Source organism: Sminthopsis crassicaudata, chromosome 1 (assembly GCF_048593235.1).
Source record: "Sminthopsis crassicaudata isolate SCR6 chromosome 1, ASM4859323v1, whole genome shotgun sequence".
Taxonomy (NCBI): Eukaryota; Metazoa; Chordata; class Mammalia; order Dasyuromorphia; family Dasyuridae; genus Sminthopsis; species Sminthopsis crassicaudata.
Genome location: NC_133617.1, coordinates 8081909 through 8109254, shown reverse-complemented (window position 1 = coordinate 8109254; position 27346 = coordinate 8081909). Strand labels below are relative to the sequence as shown.

At 39.8% G+C, this 27346-nt stretch overlaps 1 protein-coding gene across 4 annotated transcripts; it reads right to left on the bottom strand.

Annotated features, from left to right (window-relative positions):
* Window positions 1-742: 742 nt before the first annotated feature.
* Window positions 743-20950, bottom strand: LOC141556684 (zinc finger protein 558-like). 4 transcript variants are annotated; one of them, XM_074291256.1, is made up of 6 exons: window positions 20686-20950; window positions 19717-19767; window positions 11782-11908; window positions 8377-8435; window positions 6786-6881; window positions 3405-3538 (listed from the first exon to the last, which is right to left on the bottom strand). In XM_074291256.1, exons 2-5 carry the CDS (start codon window positions 19744-19746, stop codon window positions 6855-6857), a joined length of 243 nt encoding a protein of 80 aa, XP_074147357.1. In that variant the 5' UTR covers window positions 19747-19767; window positions 20686-20950; the 3' UTR covers window positions 3405-3538; window positions 6786-6854. The 4 variants fall into 4 exon arrangements, with proteins under 4 accessions (XP_074147332.1, XP_074147340.1, XP_074147357.1 ...); XM_074291231.1 differs by lacking the exon at window positions 8377-8435 and having other exon boundaries at window positions 743-3538; window positions 20686-20811; XM_074291239.1 differs by lacking the exons at window positions 8377-8435; window positions 20686-20950 and adding an exon at window positions 19979-19996 and having other exon boundaries at window positions 743-3538.
* Between the last annotated feature and the right edge of the window lie 6396 nt (window positions 20951-27346).

Sequence of the window (27346 nt, the reverse complement as noted above, 5' to 3'; positions counted from 1 at the left end):
TAACAACTATCTTTCTGCAGTAATTGCAAACTACCATGATCAGAAATACACAGCTTTATGAGAACATGCAGTGATTACATCAAACTCTGAGGGCTTCTAAGTACAACATCTTCTTTCAGTTTCTCAACTTGACATTAAATTGCTTCCAAAATCCCAGGAAGGTTGACCAGTCATGTACAAATGACTACAGGTATTAAAAGACCCCCATTAGCAGTCTCTGACTGTACCAGAGCTGTCCTCTCATTCTTGGATTACCTAGTAATTACATCTCATCAAACCAGCAGCCACTATATCTAGATGTTGTCTGGCTTTCCATTCTTGCAGCAGTGAGGGGTGGCTGCCTGAAAACCATGGTCCCTATCGATGCACAATAGAAGCCATCATGAAATCGTCATGGAAATCTACAGCCTTTCCACAAAAATGGACTTGAAATGCCATTCATTGAAATGCTAAGGTCATTTTCTAATTTGAGCATATCCTCTGTTTATGTTACTCTTCTTCTGTCTGGCAGTTTCTCAAAGGCACTGGTTGGCAACATAAATTAGTAAGAACCTAAAATCTCATTATCTCATTAGCACTTAGTAAGAACCTAACATCTTCCCATCTCAGAAACTTGCTAATCAATTTGCAGGACCTCTGTTTTCCTCAGTTTATCTCTAAAATGAGCCTAATACTAGCACCTAACTCCTAGGGTTCTCATGAAGATGAGACCATATATATTTAGTACATGACACAGAATAGGTGTCATACAACTGCTCAGTTTTATTTAATTTTGACTATTTTCTCCCCAATTATGCATCCTTAAACCACTATTAACCTCACTAATTAGTAATTTAATAAGGCACACAAAATGGTAAATCTACACTTTAAAACTTGCTGTTACTTTCAAATAGACAATAAAATTATATATGTTCACTTTCCTCCCCCCACCCTCGAGATGTCTGCCACTGTACAGAAATATATATGGTACATGTATACAACTATGCAGATACACATATATATCAAATTATGCCATACATATTTCTAGTCATCACTTCTTCCTCTGGATGAAAATAGCATCTTTGTTCAGTTGTGCTTTTTCATTAATTTGGTTACTTAGAATAACAACTTACTTGCTCGAAGTTGTTCTTAAACAACATTGTTGCCACAGTGCTGTACAGAAAACTTATGGCATAGCACCTGGCAAAAAAAAAAAAAAAAGCTAATTCCCTCCCATTTTCTTCCCACCAGTTGTGCTAGAATTTGAGGGCAATAAGAAGGAAGATCAAGGACAAACTTCCTGTACTGAGGACAACTTAGGTGCTAGAGGTAACAAATTGATGACCATTATATTAAAAATAATATTCCAATTGCTAGAAATAGAGACAGCCACTAAGGTTCTTTTCAGGCCTGTGGCCATTTGTATATGATGTTCATAGAAAACCTATTCCATGTTGATTACATTCATAAGATTTCTCCCCAATGTGGATTCTCTGATGTACAGTAAGAGCTCCTTTATGATTAAAAGCCTTTCCACACTGGTTACATTTATAAGGTTTCTCCCCAGTGTGGATTCTCTGATGTACAGTTAGAGCTCCTTTATGATTAAAAGCCTTTCCACACTGGTTACATTTATAAGGTTTCTCCCCAGTGTGTATTCTCTGATGTACATTAAGAGCTCCTTTATGATTAAAAGCCTTTCCACACTGGTTACATTCATAAGGTTTCTCTCCAGTGTGGATTCTCTGATGCACAGAAAGATAACCCTTCTGAATAAAACTTTTTTCACATTGGTTACATTTATAAGGCTTCTCCCCAGTGTGGATTCTCTGATGTACATTAAAAGTTCCTTTATGACTAAAAGTCTTTCCACACTGGTTACATTCATAAGGTTTCTTTCCATTGTGGGTATTCTGATGTCCATTAAGAGCAAGCCATTTTCTCAAAGCCTTTCCCCACTGGTTATATTTATAATGTTTCTCCCCAGTGTGCATTCTCTGATGTGCACTAAAAGTTCCTCTTCTTGCAAAAGCCATACCACATTGGTTACATTTATAAGGTGTCTCTCCAGTATGGATTCTCTGATGTTCATTAAGCATTTCCCTTCTCGCGAAAGCCTTTCCACATGGGTTACATTTATAAGGTTTCTCTCCAGTGTGGATTTTCTGATGTTCATTAAGCACCTGCCTTCTTGCGAAAGCCTTTCCACAATGGTTACATTTATAAGGTTTCTCTCCAGTGTGCTTCCTCTGATGTAGAGTAAGACCCGACTTATATTTGAAAGTTTTTCCACATTGGTTACATTTATAAGGTTTCTCTCCAGTGTGTGTCTTCTGATGTAGAGTAAGAGCTCTCCTTCCTCTAAAACCTTTTCCACATTGGTTACATTCATAAGGCTTCTCTCCAGTATGGATTCTCTGATGTTCAGTAAGAGATTCCCTTCTTATAAAAGTCTTTCCACACTGGTTGCATTCATAAAGCTTCTCTATAGAATGGATTTTTTGATGTTCAGCAAGAGATTCCCTTCTCATAAAAGCCTTTCCACACTGCTTGCATTCATATGGTCTCTCTCCAGTGTGAATTCTCTTATGCTCATTAAGAGCTCTCCTTTCTCTAAAAGCCTTTCCACACTGGTTGCATTCATATGGTCTCTCTCCAGTATGGATTCTCTGATGGTTAGTAAAAGATTCCCTTCTTTTAAAACTTTTTCCACATTGGTTACATTCATAAGGTTTCTCTCCAGTGTGTATTCTCTGATGTTCAGTAAGCACTCCCCTTCTTGCAAAAGCCTTTCCACATTGGTTACATTCATAAGGCTTCTCTCCAGTATGGATTCTCTGATGCCCAGTAAGAGCTCTCCTTTCTCTAAAAGCCTTTCCACATTGGTTACATTCATAAGGCTTCTCCCTAATGTGGATTCTCTGATGTCTTATGAGACCTCTCCTTTCTCTAAAAGCCTTTCCGCATTGGTTACATTTATAAGGCTTCTCTCCAGTATGGATTCTCTGATGCCCAGTAAGAGCTCTCCTTTCTCTAAAAGTCTTTCCACATTGGTTACATTCATAAGGTTTCTCTCCAGTGTGGGTTCTCTGATGTCCAATAAGAGCTCCTTTTTGCCTAAAAGCCTTTCCACATTGGTTACATCCATAGGGTTTCTCTCCAGTATGGATCCTCTGATGTAGAGGAAGATTATGCTTACATTTGAAAGTTTTTCCACATTGGTTACATTTATAAGGTTTCTCTCCAGTGTGGCTTCTCTGATGTACAGCAAGAGATTCCCTTTTTGCAAAAGCCTTTCCACATTGGCTACATTTATAAGGTTTCTCCTCAGTGTGGATACTCTGATGTGTAGTAAGAGCTCGCCTTTCTGCAAAAGCTTTTCCACATTGGTTACATACATAAGTTGTCTCTCCAATAAGGCTTTTTGTATATTTATCACAGATATCATTCCACATGAAATTAGTAGAGCCATCATGGATGAATCTTGGCTTGAGAGTTTCTACCACAGAAAAGCTTTCCTTTGTAGTACATTCCTTAGTTTCTAGTATTAATTCTCTTTCTGGGGGAAAAAAAAACAACAAAGAATAAAACAAATACAGATACTACACACACACAAACATGCATGCAGGCATGTACTCACACAAGACACATATTTATATCCCCTTCCCTCATCAGCAGAAGAGAAACTCAGTTATTTCCTATTTCCCCAGTTTAAAAAAAAAAATCCTACCTAGGCAGAATCAATGACTTAAAAATATCCCAGTAGCTCAAATGCCAAGAATGATTTAATTTCTAATGACCTTCATGTACAAATATGTTGGATCCTCACTGTAAACCTGAGACAATACACAAAGTGCCTTCCTTCTCCCTTGGGGCACAGCTCAGAATGATTGAGTAATTTGACCCAAATCCCAGCAGCTTAGACAGAAATTTACATCTATAAATGGACATTCTCTGTCTATAATACTTGACAAGTTAACTCCACTGTCAAATTTTCCATCACTTTCTAGTGATAACTATCAATTTTATTTTTTTTTTCTATTACATTATCTGAGGTCACATTCAGAATACTAACAATAATGTTTTTTATGTGTTGATTTTTCATATTTTATCTAAGGCAAAAGTGATTTTGTTCTCATCAATTACTTTTTTTGATATAATCACTAACTATTTTTTAAACAATCATCATATTACACTAGACACCTGTCAGATTGGCTAAGATGATAGAAACAAATAATGATGAATGTTGGAGGGGATGTGGGAAAACTGGGATACTAATACATTGTTGGTAGAGCTGTGAAAGAATCCGGCCATTCTGGAGAGCAATTTGGAACTATGCCCAAAAAGTTATCAAACTGTGCATAACCTTTGAACCTGCATCGCTGCTATTGGGCTTATATCCCAAAGAAATACTGAGGAGGGGAAAGGGACCTGCATGTGCCAAAATGTTTGTGGCAGCTCTTTTCGTAGTAGCTAGAAACTGGAAGATGAATGGATGTCCATCAATTGGAGAATGGTTGGGTAAATTATAGTATATGAAGGTTATGGAATATTATTGCTCTGTAAGAAATGACCAGCAGGATGAATACAGAGAGGCTTGGAGAGACTTACATGAACTGATACTGAGTGAAATGAACAGAACCAGAAGATCGCTGTACACTTCAATGCTGTATGAAGTTGTATTCTGATCAAAGTGGATATCTTCAATATAAAGAAGATCCAACTCACTTCCAGCTGATCAGAAACAACAACACCCAGAGAAGGAACACTGGGAAGTGAATGTAAATTGTTAGCACTATTGTCTATCTACCCAGGTTACTTATACCTTTGGAATCCAATAGTTAACGTGCAACAAGAAAATTGGATTTACACACATATATTGTATCTAGGTTATACTGTAACACATGTAAAATGTATGGGATTGCCTGTCATCTAGGGGAGGGAGTAGAGGAAGGGAGGGGAAAATTTGGAAAAATGAATACAAGGGATAATGTTATAAAAAAATTACTCATGCAAAAAAAATCATCATATTCCCCTACTTATCATTTTAACAAACACAATTTTTAAAAAAATCCATCAATGTGATTTAACCCCAAAATTAACCTTAAGTGGTAAATTGTCCTCTGGGACAAGTATGTGCATCTATCTACCTTAGCAATTGTCTTTCTACAGTGATTTAAAACTACCATGATCAGAAATACACAGCTTTATGAGATCATGCAGTGATTACATCAAATTCTGAGGGCTTCTAAGTGCAACACATTTTTTCAGTTTCTCAACATTAAATTGCTTCCAAAATCCCAGGAAGGTTGGCAAGTCTTATACAAATGGCCACAGGTATAAAAAGACCCTCCAGTGGCAGGCTCTGTCTGCAGCAGAATAGTTTTCTCATTCCTGGATTACCATGTTATCACCTCTCATCATACCAGTAGCCACTAGATCTAGATGTTGTCTGGCTTTCCATGCTTGCAATAGAGAGGGTAGGCTACCTGAAAACCATGGTCCCTAGCAATGAAGATTAGAAGCCATAGTGAAATTGTCATGGAAGTCTACAGCCTTTCTACCAAAATGGACCTTGAAATGCCACTCATTGAGATGCTAAAGTAATTTTCTAATTTGAATGTATCCTCTGTTTATGTTATTCTTCTTCTGTCTGCAGTTTCTCAAAGGCATTGGTTGGCAACAAATGTAGCCATGTTACCACTGTTAGAAAAAACAAAGTAGTATCTCAAGAAATTCTCTCCTTTTAAATGTTGCTTTGCATTATTAAACATTATTACAAAAAAAAAAAAAAACCAGTATTTGCAAGTGACCTTTGAATGCATTTGAATACATTGTTAATATTGTACTAATCATGAGCCAATAGAACTTTAAATCTTTTTAATAAAAATCAAATAATTGTGACTGGTTAGAATTTTACAAAGTAAACCTCCATCTCTCCATGATACCTTGTCTGATTCTTCTATTTTCCACATGTATGACCATTTTCATCATATCAGTTTCAGAATCAGAATAGAGCTGAGGTGACAGTGAAAAAACTGTAGATAGGGCCTGGAATCAGTAAGAACTGGGTTTTTTTCATATCTCAGAAGCTTGCTAGTCCAGTTACAGGACCTCTGTTTTCCTCAGTTTATCTCTAAAATGAGCCTAAAATGAGCACTGAAGGCCTAGGGTTCTCATGAGGATAACATGAGACCATATTTATCCTCTGCTTTACACAAGGTAGGTGTCCTACAAATGCTAAACCGTTTTATTTCATATTGACTGTTTCCTCCCCAGTGCTGCTGTCCTTAAACCACTATTATCCTCACTAATTAGTGACCTCCTAAGGTACTAAATTTAAACAATTTTCCTGGTCCATAGTGCGTTTCTACATAGTTGCTGATAGATTGTTTGCTCCACAGTCTGTGATCTCCATAAAAGCAGATCCTTTGCATCTCTTTCTGTTCCTGGTGCTTAACCCAGGGCCCAACATGGAGCAGGCCCACAATGTTTGGTGACTGGAAATCCTAAGAAATAGCTCACCTGGAACATCCTGAGCCCTTTTGGCTCTTTCTAGAGAATTTTCCCCAGATTTCAAGCAATGACTCTTATAGCATCACAGATGATCACTAGGAGTTGGGACCCACAAGGCCATGGAGTGCAAGCCATTCGTTTTATAGATGGGAAACAGAATCTATGACAAGTCCAGGAAGCCACTGGAAAATATTTCAAGTCTTTTCTCCAAACCAAGTTTTTACTTCATGGGAACCCCAAGAATTCTCTTGTAAGCACAACTATCATGTCCCTGCTTTTTTCTCACTCACCTGGAGGGCAGCTCCTCAGGTCTTCTGGGTGCAGCATCCAGGGCACTTCCCTTTGCTCAAAATAAGAGATCACATCTTCTTTGGGAACTGGAAGCCCTGGGCATGGGAAGCAGTTAGGGCCAAGGAGAAAAAATTGAAATTCAATTGCTTTTAGGGAATGGGGTAAGGATCCCAAGCTGCTTCATTTTAAGATTCACCCTGTCCTATTCAAACATATGAGTTTATGGTCACCCACTAGTCCTTGTAATGCTAGTTACCCATGAGAGGGTTTATGCCATCATATTATTGTACAATGTGTTATGAGAAAGAGGCAAATGCTCTTCCTCCACTTCCTATCCTGTTAGGTTCCATTGTGGCAGAAAATTCTAACCCCATACCTTGTTACAAAGGGTTCCTGGGCCTGAGCAGCCTTGGCAAGATTAAGAAGGACCTTATCCTGGAATGTTATGGGCCAGAACTTGAAACAAGGTGCTAAGTCAGTGGAATTGATAGAGATAATGGTTATTTATCATTGTGCTTAACAGTTCCCTAGTTCAGTACATGTACTTAATACTTATAGTTCTACAAGATTCACATGTTTGCTAAGAGACCATATAAGCTGGGACAAGCTCATCCAGAATCAGAAAGAGGGAAGACCAGAGAAGTGGTAGCAGGCTTACATCCTTAGCTTCTCCACTGAAACCAAGAACAGAAACGCCTCCAGAAAAACTAGGCAAGCCCCAAATGAAGGAGATAAGACTTTGAAGGAGCCAATTTGGACTTTAATCCCTGGCTATTTGTGTGGTGATTACTGAACTGAAACGAAGGCTGCTCCCAAAGACGTCAAGAAAACCCCAACAAGAGAATATTATATTTTAGCACCCAACGTGGGGCAAACACAATCCTGATTTCAGTGAAAAACTTTCCTTGACCCAGAAATTAGGGTGAGTATAAAAATAGACAAGGAAACTTTGTTAAAGGGCTAACTTAGTACTTCAGCTAAAAGGGGACAGATATTTAGAAAACAGCCTTCTTTTCCTCTTCAAAGAAAATGTGCCAAAAGCTTAGTCAAACTGATAAAAAAAATCAAGGTCTGGTTGTAACTTGGGAGCAGAACATTGAACTTTTAGAAACTGTACAGTACATATCACCTTGGTTCTCTTAGGAAAAAGAATTGGATCTAGAGGAGTAGAAATTAGTAGGAAAGCAACTATGTCAATACTACAATGATTATGGACCTAATTCAATTCCCACTTTATATACATAACTTGATACAACTAGCTTTAGGAAATTATATAATTATTAGAATAAGGGAAAAAGAGAAAGAGCAGGAGGGGAAGGATCCAAATAAACTAGTTGAAAAGGATGAAGAATCAGAAAAGAATGGAATTAAGTACAATTCTGAGTACTTCACAGCAGAAGCCATTAGGGCTTTCCGCATCCCCTGACCTACCTCCTTCAATTAAGCTTTCATGGTTAGAGGGAGAAAAAAGGAGGGGGAGAGGCAATAACACAATCAGCCCTACCTATGAAGTGGCCTATGATAAGATTACAAAAAGCACTGGTTAAGGGAAAAAATGAAGGACAGGATGTATCTTTCATAAATGCATACCTGTGATTGAAGAGCTTGACTCTTCAGCTCAACAAAGGAGAAGATACACTCCTTTTGATCTGGAAAAAATTAAGGATTTGAAAAAGGGTTGCACTCTTTATGGGGCTACATCATCTTATGTTAAAATGTTACTAGAGAGTTTGGCTTATGAAATTTTAACTCCCAGTGATTGGAAGCCAATAACAAGGACATGTTTAGAACCTGGACAAAACTTGTTGGAGCTTTCAGAGTATCATGAATTATGTAGGACTCAAGCCCAACATAATAAGCAAACCAGAGTTAACATACAAATCACTTTTGACCAAATAGCAAGTGAAGGTCAATATGCAGAGAATATAACACAGATTAATTACCCCATGGGAGCATATAAACAAATTGCTATGCTTTTATAAAAGCTTGGGGTTCCCTCCCAGGGAAAGATTGAGGGGAAGCCTTCACAAAAATAGAGCAAGGTCCCAATGAACCTTTTGCAGATTTTGTGGGACATTTGCAAACAGCTGTCACAAGAACCATTAGAGAAAATGCAGCCACAGAAATAATGGCCAGACATCTGGCTAAGGATAATGCCAATGAGGGTTGCAGAAGAATTATATAGCGACTACACAAGGATGCTCCTTTAGAGGAGATGATAAGATGCTGTGCCATAGTGGGCACAAATGCTTATTATATCCAGACTATGATAAACATGAGAAGACAGGGTCCCTCTTAGCAAAGGACTTCTAGAGTAAATCGTCGATGTTTTCAGTATGGAAAAATAGGACATTTGTGAGCCCAATGTAGGTATGGAGATATAATGAGAAAACAGGGTGAGAGAAGACCTAAAAAACTATGTCCAAAATGCCACTGGGCCTCAGAATGTAGACTGATGCAGAGAAATGAGAGGCAGGACCTAGCTCCAAGATATCATATCCTATTGCAGGACTTTTCTAAATTTAAATTTAGCTCTTTATACCATTAACTTTTAAATTTTTGAAAAAGATGCACTGACTCCAGCAGACACATTTTATAACCCACCAGAAGAGCAGTGTCCAGGACGTGTGGCTCCACTATCTTTAGATAATCGCCAGGTGATGTGGAGAGATCCAGAAAGTGGTAAATGGAAGGGACCAGATAGGTTAACTGCTTTGAAATGGGTTTGCTTGTATTTCTACAGATGAAGAAGGAATCAGATGGGTGCCAATGAGCTGTATTCATCTTGTCCATCAGAGAGAAACAGAAAAAAGACAAAACAAAGGAGAAAACCTAAAAAACATCCGACACTAAAAGAACATGGCTGATAATGAGACTGTTGAAGAACTTCAAAATCTGCAGGAACCATTGGATTCCCTGAGATGAAAAATTGCTGATAAGACTATTATAGAACTTCAAAACTTGCAGGAATTATTGGATTCCTGTTACATGAACTAATGGACAATAGATTCCTTTTGGATTATTTCTAGGACTTCTGGACATGTATAATTCCTCATGCTGATTCATGTTACTGGTTACATAACTACTAGCCTGTGTTGTGTTGCTATGTGGTTATGTAATTTATGTAATTATGTCTAATAACCTCCTATATTGATGGATTTATGTATACCTGTTTCAAGTGAGCCCCTTCGGAAACTTGCTAATCTGATTTGACTTCCCACTTCCTTTGGTGTTTTCATTTCCCTTCCTGAGACATCAGGGAGGGTGTGATCATCTCCTTTTATGATGTTTTCACCCTTTTGGGGGGCAATCAGAGAAAGTGTAATAACCTACTTTTGGGGGTTCTCACCTCCTTGAGAAGTCAGGAGGTCATAACCACCTATATTCTAAAAACAAAAGAAAGCTGGAGATATTAAGGGGCAGAACAGTGGAATTGATAGAGACAATGGTTATTTACCATGATATTTAAGAGTTCTCTAGTTCAGTACATATACTTAGTACTTAATATAGTTCCACAAGATTCACACTTTTGATAAGAGAGCATGTAAGCTCTGACAAACTCAGCCAGAATCAGAACAAGGGAAGACAGAGAAGTGGTGGCAGGCTCTCCTCCTTAGCTTCTCCACTGAAACCAAGATCCAGAAGGCCTCCAGAAAAACTATCCACGTCCCAAGTGAAAGAGACAAGGCTTTGAAGGAGATGATAAAGGATTTGGACTTTAAGCCCTAGCTACTCGTGTGGTGATTACTGAACTGAAATGAAGGCTGCTTCCAGAGACCCCAAAAAAACCTCAATAGAGAATTTTACATTTTACAGAGAATATTACACTGGGATACCCCTTCTTCATATGACAGACTCATTCCAGAATTTCTATTATCTCGAAATCATGTGGAGCCGGTAGGGTGGTGGAGGGAGACATGGGCATAGAGGCAGGAGTACCTGAGCTTAAATTAAGCCTTGGATAGTTAGTAGCTATATAACCCTTGGTAAGTATATCAAAGTGTTTGCCTCAGTTTCCTCAACTCTCAAAAGGGATAACAACATCATCTAACTAGCAAGGTGAATATATTAAATAGACATAATATTTTGTTTTATCTTTAATTTACAAACAAGCATTTCCAAATTTAGTAAAATAAAAAAGATCATTGACCATGAAATAGTAAATTCACACTATAAAACTTGCTCTTTCTTTCAAATACACAACAAAATTGTAAATGTTTTTTCTTCACTTTCCTGTCCCCACCCTCGAAATGTCTGCCACTGTTGTATGTATACAACCATGTAGATACACATATATGTCAAATTATGCTATACATATTTCTAGTCATCAGTTCTTCCTTTGGATAAAAATAGCATCTTTGTTCATTTGTGCTTTTTCATCAATTTGGTTACTTAGAATAATAACTAACTTGCTGGAAGTTGTTCTTACACAACATTGTTGCCACAGTGTTGTACAGAAAGCATGTGGCTCAGCACCTGGCAAAGGAAATGCTTTTTCTCCCATTTCCTTCCCACCACCTGTGCTAGAATTTGAGGGCAACAAGAAGGAAGATTGTGGACAAACTTCCTGTACTGGGGACAATTAGGTGCTTGGAGCTAAAATTTCTGCCCATTAAAAATAATCCACATACTAGACCCATTCCAAAGAGCAAAGGATTGTAAGGGAAAGCTGCCTGAGCCATTTTCAGAGATTTGCCAGACAAATTCAGGACCAGTTAGTTAGCCAAAATAATCTGAGATTATTTCCATGCTTGTTTTTTCCACTCAAAGTTACCTAGAAGTGGTAAGAGAAAGAAAGCTTCAGGAGCAGCAAAGGACTCCTTCAGGTTCCTATGATCCAATGTAAAGATGTGCAGGAGGACCCATTTGCTTGGACACAGCAGACCAGGACTTTCTCCATTCTAACTAATACTGCCCCTCCAAACCCTGCACCCTACGGAATGAATGGCCATATGCTCTTTGCAGATTCAGAGTTACTAGGGGACATGTCCTTACCCAGGGACAGCAGGTTCCGGGCATTCTCCAGCATGACCCCCTTGTACAGCTCCTTCTGAGGAGGGTCCAAGAGGCCCCACTCCTCCTGGGTAAAGTCCACAGCCACATCTCTGAATGTCACCAATACCTAAAGGAGCAAAAGTCATGAGATATAAAGGTGAAAGACACTTCAGAATTAGGATTGGGGGAATTCTAACCCTTACTTTACAGTAGAGAAACAAAGCAGAGAAGGGATCTGCTCAAAGGTCAGACCATTTCTGAGTGTCAGAGTCAGCTCCTGGAACCAGGGTCAGTAAGAGTCTGACTGAATTTTCCCCAAAGCATTTTATAGTGTTGTGACTGATGGTGTAGGGTTTGTTACCAAGGGATGGCAGGTACCAAAAATGGGGGTTCAGCCATGTGAAGAATTCAGCATGGCCATTCTCTCTGGGAAAAGGAGGATTTATTGAGAGGAATAGGTTACAGACCAAGTGAAGGTAAACATGAAATTGAGTGGGAGACCCTATGATAGACAAATTCTTCAGTGGAACTCACAAGTTCCAGTAGAAACAGAGCCCCCCATGAGGTTGGGGAAAGCACTTAGCTAGCTACCTGCTGAAAGGGTGAGTTATCTGTAAGGAGAAGTGGGGTTGGGAAGCAGAGTAGAATTAGGGGAGATAACATGTGACACAGGGTAGGAGGGAAGTAAGGAATAAGAAACCAAAAAGCAGAGTGTCCCTGCTGACTGTCCCAAAGGAGAGTAGCCACCATAGGATGGCCCACAAGTAGGTCTTATCTGATATAAGATGGAGACCACCCTAACCCAACCCAGAGCCATCTCTAGGAGCAAAGCAAAAGTTTATTATATGTTCTGCAGAAGAGTATCTCCTCATTTGGGATGCAAAGTTTGAGAGTAGGTGTTATAGAGCCCCAGCAGGAAAAATTCCCCAGGCACCCGGCTGACCTTTCATCCCACTGGCTGGGCTTCAGGTTTAAGAGAATCCCCCACAAGGCAAAAGTCAGCCAATCAATTCAGATCTCCCCTACCTAGACAACACCTGATTGGGCAATGGAGAGTGCAGGGATTTTCCAGTGAGTCACTGGATTCTATGGGAGGTGACACTTGGGCCTGTGTTAGCTTTGAGGTGGGAGGAGCTTTGCTCAATTTCCTGAGAGATCTCACCCCATGCCATTCAGAGGGATAACTGTTCTCTGATTCTTTCCCTCCTCCCCCCCCAAGAGAAGTTACTACAAATCTCTTTGCTTTACAAGCATCACACAGTCCCCCTTTTCCAACATGAGGTGGGGCTAATGCACTCCCAACCTGCTTTGAAGGAGAAAGCTCAGTTACCTCCTCATTACTCACTGCCTCTTCTTTGGGAATTCTCTGGTTGAGCTCTCCACTCTGTCTTTAAATTGAAGGCCTCCTTCCCACCCATTCCCGTTTCCATCTTTCTAGGACCTGTGGCTTCTTTTGTGAATTTCCAAGTGAAGGGAACTTATTACTCTTCCCATAGAAAATAAAAGAGAATAGGCAGAGAAGGAAAATACACAAAAGTGAAGCGAATTACAATTAACATTCAAAGAAAATCTGCCCCTGGCTTAAGGAAAGTGTACAGAAGGGAAAGAGCCTGCCCATGGACTTAGGCCCTAAGGATGACAGTGTGTGGGACAAGACCTCCGGCTCCAATACATCAAATAGATGAAGGAGAGTTCTCAAAGCAAAAGCAGAAAGGCATTTTATTATGATCTCCAGAGAAAGGGCATCTCCCTCCCCACAAACAGTTAGGCAAGGAGAGCCAGGGCCCAGTTAACAGACAAGAATTATGGTGGGGTCTGGGCTAACACTCTCTATAGGCTGGATCTTTGCCCTGATTAGCCAGGACAAATGGCCTCCCATTCTAAATCACAAATGAGGAAAACTTTCAACCCAACCACATCTTTGGGATTACTGAATTACCTTACATGGGAGGTTCAATGCCAAGGTGGCCCCAGCAATGTTTCACAAAGCAAAGATCCCATCCTTGTAAACCATGTGATCTCTGGAGAGAGAAAGCAGGCCCTGGGCCACAGGGGACCCTCACTCACTGTCTCCATCTCATGAAACAGCTTTCACAGTTCATTTCATTCCATCCCCCCTCTCTTCAGTTGAAAGCCTCTCATATCAAAGTTTATTCATTTCTTCAATTTCTTGATTACTTCATTGACCTATCCTCCCACACTCCAGTTCCCATCCTTGTCTCTTACTTTTTTTTTAATTATGGATTTTTATTTACAATTTCAATTTCTTGATTACTTCATTGACCTATCCTCCCAAACTCCAGTTCCCATCCTTGTCTCTTACTTTTTTTTTAAATTATAGCTTTTTATTTACAATTTCAATTTCTTGATTACTTCATTTTCAGGGTTTGACCTATCCTCCCAGGTGCCAGTCCTCACCCTTGTCTCTTGAGCATCATCGATCCCACTAATCCCATTACGGTACCTTCTATCTTGGTGATTTTGCAGAGTTTTCTGAACCACATTGGTGATAAGTTGCATCATATAGGGGGACATAACTCCACTGAGGGCTATCAGGAGAAACTATAAAGCCTGTCTCCAACAGGCACCTTCAAACCAACACCATATATATGGTTTTATATAACTAAAAAAAGATGATTATATCTTTTACCAAGGCAATATTCACTATCTTCTCCTGGAAACATAGTCTTTTCTTAGAAATTTTACTATGAAATCACCCAATTTCTTCTCTTCCTTGCCCTTCTTCTAATCATCTTGATAATAGAGACTGGGAATAGGAAGGCCCCACCAAGTGCTATGAGGACATCGCCTTCTTGTTTGGAGTTTTCTTCTTGGGCTCAGTAGCAGGGCCAGTCAGATAGTGGATCACCAGCTTGATGATTTATCAGACAGTCCTACCAGAATTTAAAACTCCAAATAATGTCAGCTACTGTTCCGGGGGATTTTATCTCTAATAGCAAATCTCATTCATCAAAGCTTCAGATGAATCTAGCTCTCAAGGATTATATATCCTAAAAAGTACTGACTATGGCATTACATTGATAACAGTAAGAGATTCATTCTAGAAGGTTTGCAGTTTATCTTTCATATTTAAGTAGAGGGGTTTAAGTTCAACATTACGCAAATCATTTTGCTTTTAAAATGTTCACTAAATAGAAAAATTCTAAATTGCATATTGTCCCTAACAGAAACATGTTCAAAGGCACAAAGGCAACAACTATTTTCTCAGAGTCCCTTTAAATAATGGACACAACTTTAAGACGACCCAATATAACCAATTAAAACTCATACAGAATATAAAATATCCTAGTTCACATAAAACATTAGAGTTGAGGAATCCCTCTAAACTTATTAATTTTTTTTTTCAATATAAGTAACAGGTACACACAAATATTGTTAAAATTCCTCTAGGCACAAACATTCTCATCTCCCACCAAAACATTCCTAATTGCAAAGTCAATTTTAGAGATAAGATGTCCTTAATAGATCATTCATTCTTGACATTCCTCTAAAAGTCCTGTAAGCCCAGTGTTCTTCAGCCTACAGACTGCAATCTCAGTCATCTATTCTTCCCACTCTGCTTCTTCCAGCACTTAGTAAGCACCTACTCTCCTGCAAAGTCCAGACTCCAAAGGTGTTCCCTGGGTCAGCAATGCTTGTTTCCTAAGGGCTAAAAAGGGATGAGGATACTGGCAGTATATAATTCCTGAGAAACTCATCCTATTTCAAAAGAGGGTCTTTCTCTTTCTATTCCCAAATAGAATAAACCAATCTCATATGAGGAGAGTCCCAGGTCACTTCTGGGGACAGTTCTAATTCTTTCATAAAGCAATAGGCAAATATTTGGTCCAAGGCAATCTAGTCTCTAAGGTCAATTTAGGAATTGGTTTCTTAAGAATCTGATTCTTTCCACTTTTCCTGATGAGGGCAGATACCCAGGTATAGGGAATTGCCACCCAATTTGCAATCCTTCCCCAATTTCTTATAAATCTTAAAAAGTAAAATATGCTTCTTCATCAATCAATTATCTCTACCAATCCATACTTAAGTACAATTTGTTCCAATGTTAGCAGCAGAGCTCAGGGGAAAGCTTCCATAGACCCCTTATATCGCTGTTTCCTCACTGGTGTTGTGTGGGATGCAAAGACCCTAACTCAAATTGACTGCTCAAAGGCATGGTCCAAACAGAAAAGTTTCTTTATTTCAATTCTCATGAGAAGTGGGGCAGTCCCTTCACCAGAAAGTCTGGAGTAAGGAAAGCCAATTTTACAGAAGACTCATAGTTATATAGTCAAGCTTTACAGAAACTATTTGCCCACCCTTCTTCTGCTAATCCTTTTAAAATCACTGGCCCTTTGGAATACAGGTGGGCTTTTTGTGGTACCAGGGTCTTGGTTAAGCAATAAATGTTTCAAAACATTATTAAGAAAAAGCGGTCTCTGTGTGATCCTGGGTAAGTCATTTACCCCAACTGCCTCAGAAAAAAAAAGAAAGAAAGAAAGAAAGAAAGAAAGAAAGAAAGAAAGAAAGAAAGAAAGAAAGAAAGAAAGAAAGAAAGAAAGAAAGAAAGAAAGAAAGAAAGAAAGAAAGAAAGAAAGAAAGAAAGAAAGAAAGAAAGAAAGAAAGAAAGAAAGAAAGAAAGAAAGAAAGAAAGAAAAGAAAGAAAGAAAGAAAAGAAAGAAAGAAAGAAAGAAAGAAAAGAAAGAAAGAAAGAAAGAAAGAAAGAAAGAAAGAAAGAAAGAAAGAAAGAAAGAAAGAAAGAAAGAAAGAAAGAAAGAAAGAAAGAAAGAAAGAAAGAAAGAAAGAAAGAAAGAAAGAAAAAGGGTCTGTCTTGCTTCAAAGGTAAATAATCAATTAAGCAAGACAGGTTAAAGGTTTCTAAATTATTGAGCTATTAACTAAAGGATTTGGTCTGTTTCAGGCTTTTCAGCCAATCAGATAGGGATGGCTAGATATCACTAGGCCTTTAAACAATTAGTCAGGTTTTTCTCTAAGCAGTTGAGTCAAGGACTTATCTCTTAAATGTTTTAGGCTGGTCTCCCAGAGCCTAAGGATTAAACAAAGCCTAGGTGCAGAGGCTTGAATTACCCAAGGTTATTATTCTGAGAAGTCCTCAGTTTCCTGGTTCACTCAGTGTCATTTCATTAAAGCCTAACCTAAATATTCTGGAGGCGGACTCCATCTCTCTGGGGTGGGGGGGGAGACATCCCAATACTTCTTTTTTTAGACATGTCACACACCTTTCAGATACAATTTGCTCTGCAATTACATACATCCCTATGCACCAAATTGCCCTGCCTTTTCAAACCTTTTCAGAGCACCTGTCCAGAATCTGTCCAGTCAAGGATTGACTCAAGGATCTCACAGATAGCTGTGCACAAAAATTGCCTGACTGATGCCATGCCCAATTCCTGCCACTTGGGATTTGCCTCAGAATTTACTAATTTACTGGCTTTCATTTTGGCTTGGGTCTCTTCTGATGGGGCCTTTTGACCTTGGAAACAAAGAAAGGTCCCAGAAGTTCTTAGGCTGCCTAAAGCAAGGTTGCCGGCCAGCTCTCCAGACTTTGCCCACATGATCCAGGAGAGCCCCCCATAAACTGTGTGGGACAAGACCACCTGCTCAAATAAATCAATTAAATGAAGGACATTTCTCAAAGTAAAAGCAGATGGGCATTTTATTATGATCTCAAGAAAAAGAGCCTCTCTCTCTCCACAAGTAGTTAGGCAAGGAGAGGCAAGGCCCACTTAACACAGAAGAATTATGTAGGGGCCTGGGCTAACTGGATCTTTGCCCTGATTAGCAGGACAAATGACCTCCCATTCTAAATCATGAATGAGGAAAAACCTTACCGCATCTTTAGGATTGCTCAATTACCTCATATGGGTGTTTTAATGCCAAGGTGGCTCTAATTTAGTCTTACAAAGGGCTTCTAGAGAAAGATACATGGCCCTCGCCACAGCCCACCTTCAAGCAGTCTTTAGAACACTGTCTCCATCTTGGGAGACAGCTTTCACAGTTCACTTCCTTCAATAGGTTGCCTAGAAAGAAATATCTGGTTAAAAAAAATGGACCCAATCATGAAGGAAATTCTGAACAGAGAAAATGAAATTCCAATGGGAAAAAATCTACAGATCACCCACAGAAAAACTAAACCCGGAACCCAAAAACAAAACCCACTGCTACAAACTGCCATGTTGACAGTGGTCACCTTTAACAATTCAATTCAGAAGTAAAAAGCTATGAGACAGACCTTCTCATGCAATGGAACTGACATTTTAGAACAGTGGAAGACAAAATGCAAACCAGAGAGATAAGGGGAAGAAATGGAAGAATGGGTTCCACAGAGCTGTGGAGCTGAGGGTGCAGTCCAGGGTGACCTATCCTGCAGATGGGAGCTGAAGAATAAGGGAGAAAAAGTGCATATTCCATCTAGTAAAGGAGACTGAGAAGAAGGGATCAGAATGTAGAAGGAAAGCTAGGAGAGAGTTATTTCCTAAAAATTTAGAGAAGTGGGAATCCTAGAGGACAGAGTGATCAATAGTGTGAAAGGAGAGAGACCAGGATAGAAAAATGGGAATTGAGGAGATGAGTTCCATGGACTTAGAAAAAGAAGACTACCTGGGGAGTGGGGGATGAAGGAGGAGAGATTGAAAAGGTGCAGAAAGGAAGGAGGTTCCATTGATGATATTCTTAGAGGAGATAAAGGACTTCACTCTGAGGCTTAGAGCTTTGGTCCCTAAAAAGGCAGGATTGAGATTTCTAGGAGAATGTGGAAGAAAGGTAAAGGAACAAGAGAGGGTAAATATCAGGAGGCAATGTTCCCAGCTATGGAGACATGTTCTCCCTGACACATGCTGTATTACACAATATTCTGAAAGGAAGGCACCATGGGGGAAAGAGGAATCTGGGGGGGTTAGATTAGAGTCTATGGCAGAAAGCATCTAAAGGTCAGAGCTCAGAGTGGATACCTTGGAAGCTGTTGATTGTATCAAGTGACCAGAGAAAGGAGACCGATCAGAGGAACAGAGTGGCTATGACTGGGAGAATGAACATGTAGGTAAAACAGAAAGGGAAGATGGACAATGAGGAGAAGGGGAGAAATCCTCCTTGGAAAGGGAAAGAAAAATGGATGAAATTAAAAAACTGAAACTCTAGTTGAAAGGTAAGAGAGGAAGGGAAACAACCAAAGAACTAAAAAGAAAAGGGAGATGGACAAATGTAGAATGAGATGAAAGCAGAAGTGATGAATAAATTCTAAAGAAATTGGAGGTAAAAAACTTGTGGCATCTTCTAAATGGGACAACACAGAAATATGCATATTTCTTTGTCACATATGGAATTTCTATAAACATGGGATATAGAGATGCTTCACACAAAGGTAAATAGGCAGAAATAATTCATATATCCTTTCATTCCCTAAGGAAATAAGAATGGAAATTGATTCAGGGATCACTGACAAAAGATGTAAACATAAATGGAGAATTACCAGTGACATATTCAACAATAACTGGGTCACAACAGATCTCACAAATGATAACATTGCAAAAAATTTTTTACAATGTTTAAACAATATCCCCAAATTTCTAGGATTCTGCTAAAATAATCCTGGGGGGGAGGGGGGGAAAGAGACTTATAATCACACATTAAGCATTTAGAGAAATAGATTAACTAAATCTGCAATTTTTAAAAAATGGAAAAAATAAATCGGTGAAGTTAAAACAAGGATAAATGACAAGATATTAAAATTAAAATCTCAGTGAATCAGTCAAAAACTCACACAAGATGGGCAGTGTTTTTCCTACTGTTAACATAATAACCATTTTTGGAATAGGACAATCCATAAGTAAGTTCTTGCCACATTCACACACCATCCTCCAAGTCAAGCCAAATGCTTGTGATGGTTGATATCAGGTCTGGATGGACCGCACTCACCTGAGGAGGTCGGAGGCTCCCGGGGCCCATTCCCTCTGGCTGCAGGCTCCTCTGTACAAAGAGAAGTAACCAAGATGACTCCATTTTGTCAAGTTCCTCCAACTGGTCCCTAGTCTTTCTTCACCTCAGAGGGTTGCTAGCCCACACCCTTTCTGGCCCCATCTAGGGAGTAACTACCAACAGTCCAACAGTATGAATAACAGAGGTCACACCTAAGGTTTTTAATTAGATGTTTTCTGAGGAAGAGATGCTTTGGAGTCACCTGGAAAGACAAGACAAAATCCAGGCTAGGACTGACTTCTGAGGGTCCAACAGACAAGAGGGGCCAGGGACGGAGGGGGAGGGTCTGGGAGGCAAGACAGGCCAATAGAGGTCCCTTCAGGTCAAGGTCACCGAATAGATAAAAGTGCTCCGGGGGGCAGCTGAGCCTGGGAGGGCTGGGGAGGGCTGCGGAGGGCTGCGGGCTCGCACAGGTGGAGCTGGGGCCTGGCGTCCCTAATGGAAAAGTGCAGACAGGAAGCCCCAAGCCGGAGACCGGACGGGCAGCAGCCCAGGAGGCCCGGGTTCATTCCCGGTGGGCAGCAGGAGAGAGGTTGGGTCACTGGGTCCGAGCGGGGCTCCTGGGGGTCGGAAGGCGGGACTCGGGGATCCCTCAGGGAGTGATTCTGAGGAGAATCCGAATGTCTAAGCAAGAGCGGGGACAGGGAGAAGGGACGCCTGGGTCCTGATCACAAGGCAGAAATCGGGACTCCCGGAATTCCCGGGGCAAAGTCGGAGGTCAATCTGGGCGGGGGAGCCCGGAAGTGTGGCAAGTGGGGGGCAGCTCTCCAGCAGCAAGGCTCAAGGGGGCGCTCCCGGTAGAGTTGGGGGACATCCCTGTGGTCCCAGGAATAGGAAGAGGAGGAGGACCAGAGGGCGGGACAGCCCGGAGAAGCCCGCAAGGCGGGGGGGACGCCGGCTCCGACCTACCTGGGAGCTGCACGCACGGTGGCGGCTTCCCGAAGACAAAAGTGCTCCCCGGTGCTCCCCGAGAACCAGAGAGCCCGAACCTTCCCGGAAGGGAGGACGACCGAGGGGCAGGCGGAAAGATCGCAGCTGCAAGACTTCCGGCTTTCCCCTACCCTCTCGGAAGAGTCTTCCAGCTCCTCAGGGCCCCGCCTGTCCATCCTCAGCGGGGTGGAGTCTTCTCCACTCCCCCACTGGGACAGTAGTGGGGCCGCGGCCCCTGCCCGATGGTCTCTTCCGCCGCCAACTCCTCCCAGGCCTCCCCACTTCCCTCTCCCCCCAGCCCATTTTTTCTATCTTCCCCCCCCCCCCCCTCTCCGGAGCTCCCTCCCGCAACTCTCCCTGAAGCACAGACTCATTCACACTTTGGGTTTTTCACGCAGCCAGCGTTGACGTCATCTTTTCCCACTTTTCCTCTTCTTTGTCACCTTACTATCTTTCTATGCTCTGCTCCTTTTTGGGTGTGTGTGTGTGCGCGCGTGTGCGTGTGTGTGAGTGTGTGTGTGTGTGAGTGTATGTGCGTGTGTGTGTGAGTGTGTGTGCGTGTGTGTGTGAGTGTGTGTGCGTGTGTGTGTGTGTGTGTGTGTGTGTGTGTGTGTATCAGCGCATTTTTCTAGTCTGTTTCATGACTGCTAACATCTTTACTTGGGGTTTGGGCCTGGCTGCTGGCCTGTCTTCGTCTGACCTCTCAGTCCTGCTTTGCTGGGGTGCGGCCTGCTCCTTCCTGCTTCGGGGCCACCTGTGCTGGACAGAACCTTCCCAATCTCAGTGAGACAGAGCTTTCCTGCTGAACTTCTGGGCTGGAAAAATGTTTCACGTTGTCCTTATGTTGGTTCTCCCTTCCAGGAATTCATTCGGAGGCATTATTTTATATATATAATTTTATAACCTGAAGTGAAGCTCTTGGGGTTAAAGCCATGCTCACAATGTTGACTCCACCATGGTGGTTATTCTTTGGACTGGAAAGCAAGTGTTCTGGAGAATACATTGGGAGGGGAGGACAAAGTAAGACCAGGACATTGGAGAGGTTTGGTTGGGTTAAAGGAGGAAAGGAGCCAGTAGAAAAGGAAGGCATGAATTCATCATTAGTGATGAGAATTTCAGAATAATTGGTGACAATAGAGTAGAAGGGGTGGAAATCAGGCTCCAAAAAGGAGCATGGGTGGGAGAAATGATCACTGAGGGAGACAGATCATTACTGTTCAATGCTCTCCAGCCAAGTACATCTTTATGTCAGGTGGTATTATCTATAAGAGGGTCTGCTATCCAGGAGACAGGGTTATAATTAGTAGAGGAGGGGAACATGTAGGGTCCAGTATGCCAATTCTAATGAAATTTGGAGCCTCCCCTCAACCAAGGGGCAGCCCTCCAGCAAAGAGTCATATTGATACTGAAGAAAGAGCCCAGGAGTTTTACTATGATTAAAAGTCCTTTTATAATTATAACATTTGCTTTTACAGGGACACAATGTATGGTGCCCAACAGATAATTCACTGAATACCTACTGAATACCTATTTCCCTAAATGTACTCTCTGCTCTGGGTCTCTTTATGACCACCCACCAACCTTACAAATCAATCTATCTCCACAAGGTGTTTTCTGTAAGGTAGCTATTCCCTACAGAGAGAGAAAAAAGTATATACAGGAGAGAAACTAGAATGGTGGTAAAAACAGAGCTGGTATCCATAACTGTCAAGGTGAATGGGATGAACTCTCTCATAAAAATGGAAGCAAATAGCAGGGTGGATTAAAAAACAGAATCCTACAATATGCTGTTTACAAGAAACTCATTTGACACAGAGAAACACATGCAGAGTAGAGGTAAAAGGCTGAAACAAAATGTATTATGTTTGACCTGAAGTAAAAAAAAGCAAGAGTAGCAATTTTGATCTCAGATAAAGCAAAAGGAAAAATACTTCTTATTAAAAGAGCTAAAGAGGGAAAGTACATAAATAAAGGGTACCATAAATAATGAAGTAGTAATGAAACTAAATATGTATGCACCAAGTGGTACAGCAGGCAAATTTCTAGAAAAGATTTTAAGCCAATTATAGGAATAGATAACAAAACTATTCTAATGGGTGACCTCAAACTTCCCTACTCAGTATCAGACAAATCTAATCATAAAATAAACAAGAGAGGAACTAAGAAATTTATAGGATCCTAGGAAACCTAGATATGAAAGATCTCTGGAAAAAATTGAATAGGGATTAAAAGGAACACATCTTTTTTTCAGCAGTACATGACACCTACACAAAAACTGACCATGTATTAGGGCATAAAAACCTCACAATCAAATACAGAAGGCAGAAATAGTAAATGCTTCCATTTCATACCACAATGCAATAAAATTATATACAAAAGAAGGGCCAGGGAAAGATAGACTAAAAGATAGGATGGGAAATTAAATAATCTAATTATAGAGACAGTGGCTCAAAGGACAAATCACAGAAATAATCCATAATTTCATCCAAGGAAATGACAACAATGAGACAACAAACAAAAATCTATGGGATGTGGCCAAAGCAGTTATTGGGCGAAATTTTATATCTCTAACTAGCTGCATAAGTAAAATAGAGAAAGAGGAGATCAATGAATTAGGCATGCAATTAAAAAAGCTACAAAAAGAACAAAATAAAAATCTCAAATAAATGTCAAATTAGAAATTTTGGAACTCCAAGTAGAGATTAACAAATTAGAAACTAAGAAAACTATTGAACCAATAAATAATACTCAGTTGGTTTTATGAACAAACTAACAAAATAGATATACTTTTGATTAATTTGATCAGAAAATGGAAGGAAAAAAACCCAAATCATTAGTAATAAAAATGAAAAAGGTGAACTTACTATCAATGATAAAGAAATTAAAGCAATAATTTGGAGCTATTTTGCCCAATTCCATGGCAGCAAGTCTAACAATCTAAATTGAAATAGATGAATATTTATTAAAATATGAATCATCCAGGTTGACAGAAGAGAAAATAAAGTACTTAAATAGTCCCATTTCAGAAAAATGAAGTGAAAAAATCATTAAGGAACACCCTAAGAAATAATTCCCAGGGCCAGATGGATTCACAAGTGAATTCTACCAAACATTTAAAGAACAGTTAATTCCAATACTATGTAAACTATCTGGAAAAATAGGTAGAGTATGGCCAAATTCCTTCTATGACACAAATATGGCACTGATACCTATATATATACTGTTAAATCTCCTTTTACCTTTCTATCTTTTGTTGGTGGCCTATAAACCAATTTCCGTTCTTACTTCATTAGGAAAGCGTTATGGGCAGTGGCAGGCTGTCCAGTACAGAACTAAGAGAAACCTAGAACTAGAGAAACCAAGATCCAGAAGGCCTCCAGAAAACTAGCCAAGCCCCAAGTGAAAGAGGTAAGACTTTGAAAGAGAAAATAAAGGATTTGGACTTTTAATTCCTGGCTGCATTTGAGGTGATTATTAAACTGAACTGAAAGGAAGGCTGCCTCCAGAAGCTCCCAAAAAACCTGCTCCCAGAGAATGATTATACTTTACAGAAGAATATTACAACCAGTTTCCTTGGTGATCACTTACACTCTTTTTTTGCTGCATTATCTGAAGTAATATGAACAATACCAATGTTGTTTTCTTTTTTGTATTTTCTTGAGATGTAAGAGATTTTGATTTGAAACAATATTTTTAGACATCCATTACTTAATTCTTTTTTTTTTTTTTTTTTAGATTATCCTTATGGAAAGATCTACATGAACTAATGTTGAATGAAATGAACAGAACCAGGAGAACATTATACACAGTAATAAGATTATGAGAAGATCAACTATGATGGATATGGTTCTTCTCAACAATGTGGTGATTCCATACAATTTTAAGAGACTTGGGATAGACACTGCCAATTGCATCCAGAGATTAGTATAGAAACTGAATGTGCATGATGATGAGGAGTAAATGATGAGTTGTAAATTGTGGTCTAAACAAAGATGTGTCCGTTCCTTTCTCTCTCTCCTTCCTTCTCCAAAGTAACCAATGGCGGGTTCGGCAGCAAAGGAATTTGCTACTTAATCCTGTATGGAAACATAGTCTTTATTGATTAGAATGGAAACACCGGAGAGCCGGTGGGCAAAATGGCTGCATGGTACAAGGCCATTTGCAAAGAGAGGATCCCCGAGTTCTCTCTTTTATGCAGTGATGTAAATAAGATAAGGACTCTCTTGTTATCTTTTGGGGACAGACAGAAGTCTCTTCCCAAAAAGGAATTTCCTGATGCCATTTGGTCTATCTGAGTAGATTAGAATGGAGGCTGTAAAACCCCAGCCATCTCAGATAGCCCAAACTAGTTTGACCAGATCAAAGTCCAAGTCCCAAATGCAGTTGGAGATCAAACAAGGAATACCAAGGGGCTACCGCCCTCAACACATGGAAAGATAGTTTTTTCACTTTTTTGTTTGTTTTTTTTCTTTTTATAGTTTTTGGTTGGGGTTTTTTTGGGAGGGAGTGTCTGATTTTTTTTTTTTTTTTTTTTTTTTTGCACAACTCAACAAACATGTTTAAAGGGATTGCACATATTTAAGCTATATCAGATTTCTTGCTGTTTAGAGAAGGGGAACAAGGAAGGAAGAAACATTCAGGGCACAAACTTTTATAAAAATGAATGTTGAAATTTGTCTTTACATGTATTTGGCAAAATAAACTATTATTAGAAAAAATATCTTGAGATCCCTTTGTTCACTAAAATAAGGTCAAAATGTTTCTAATAAACACAATTTAAAGAAAAAGTATGGCATTTCCCATGTCTGAAAATATGTGCCTCGAACAGGAATTCATCATCTTTTTATCTGGAAGTGGACAGTATGCTTCACTATTGGTCCTCTTGAACAGCTTCCCCCCATTAGAGTTTCACAAATCCTGTGAAGGATTGTGACAATGATACAGGGAATTTCATCTAAAAATTTCAGTGCCACCTTAAGCAATAAGTCATTGCTTGATTTAGTAACAAGATATTTTCCTTTTGGGACAATATTTTAACTTTAACATCTGCCCTTCTGCAGTGAGTCCAAAGTATCAGGATTATGAATACACTGCTTTGGGGGAGCAAGCAGTGAATCAAAGTCTGAATGCTTGTTAAGTGCAAACAACATATTCTTTCATTTTCTCATTTTGACATCAAATTGTTCCCAAAGTTCTAGGAAGGTTTTACATATTCAAGGAAAATGGCCCCAGGCATGCAAAGTAGCTCAGTGGTTGTCCCCTAGTGCACCGGGATAGTTCTCTCATTGCTAGATTCCCTAGCATTAAACATGGACTCAGCTGAGTCCATGATATGAGGGATTCTCAGTGTAAATAAACACATTCTTGTCAGCAACCCCAAGCCTGTATTCATTGGGGTTTGCAAATTCTTTCCAAAAGACTGACCAGGGGATCCCATTGCTATCAGGGGATCTCTCAACCCTCATTTCTCATTTAAGCTGGTATTACTCTTTATCCTATGCACATTTAATTTCCTTTTTTTTTTTTTTTTTTAACAATCAGATAATACAGATAATATTCAACACTCATTTTTGTAAGATTTATGTTCCAAATTTTTCATCCTCTTCCTATTCCCTGTCCCTGCCCAAGAAAACAAGCAATTTAATATAGGTGATACATGGAAACCACATTAAGTATATTTCCCACATAAGTCATATTGTGAAAGAGGAATCAGAACAAAAGGGAAAATAAATGTGAAAGGAAAAAATGGAAAAAAAATCAAAGTAAAAATAACATGTTTGTGCAACATTCAGATTCTATAGTTCTTCCTCTGGATGTGGACAGCATTTTGCAACGTGGATTTTTTGGAATTGTCTCAGATCACTGTTTTGCTTAGAATAGCAAAGTGTATCAAAGCTGATCATCTCCACAATGGTGCTGTTACTGTGCACAATGTTCTTGTGGTTCCAGCATCAGTTCTTGTAAGCCTTTCCAGGTTTTTCTGAAATCTCTTTGTTCTCATAGAGCCCTGACCAGAAGCTCATGTCTTGCTTTGCAAATGAGTTAGATTTAAGTAAGGCAGAACTCTGCAAAATCACCAGCCTCACTCTGACCTTCAGTCAGCCCTGGGGCAAAAGGTAGACCTAGACAACTGGTGAAGACCCCCATTTCTACTTAATGTATAAACCTATTGAGAATGACAGATTCTAGGGTCTCAGAGTTGTGTTTGTCCATTGGTAGAACAAAGAGATCATAAAATTAAAAGATTTTACAAGGTAATTTGTTGTAGTCCAGTTGGTCTCATCTTTGGCAGTTGCCTCTCCAGTTGTCAAAGGAGCATTTTCTGAAATTTAATTTCTTGGTGACCTCTGTTGGAATAATTGACATTGCTCATAGTTCACATCAAAGAATTATCGAACAAGGGAAGATGAAGTGGACATATGGGAAAGAAGAGCACCGATGAGTGGGCAGCCAGAACAAGTGCTCTTCAGATGGTAGGATAAAGTAAGGAAGTACTCCATCATATTGGATGTATCCTCTGTGAATTTATATGAAACACAGGCAAGAAATCCACAGGATGGACATGGACATTCATCTCCATGGTTGCAAGGGATTTCAAATTGAAGAGATACCTGGTATTTGAGGGAGTCACTAATGTTGG

What these genes read in the sequence shown, in the direction of transcription:
- LOC141556684 (XM_074291231.1), bottom strand. Translation starts at nt 19,746, where the DNA reads ATGGGCCCCGGGAGCCTCCGACCTCCTCAG. An exon ending in GGAGCCTCCGACCTCCTCAG is followed by an intron (nt 11,909 to 19,716) that starts GTGAGTGCGGTC and finishes TTGCTCCTTTAG; the next exon opens with GTATTGGTGACATTCAGAGA. An exon ending in CCTGAGGAGCTGCCCTCCAG is followed by an intron (nt 3,539 to 6,785) that starts GTGAGTGAGAAA and finishes TTTTTCCCCCAG; the next exon opens with AAAGAGAATTAATACTAGAA.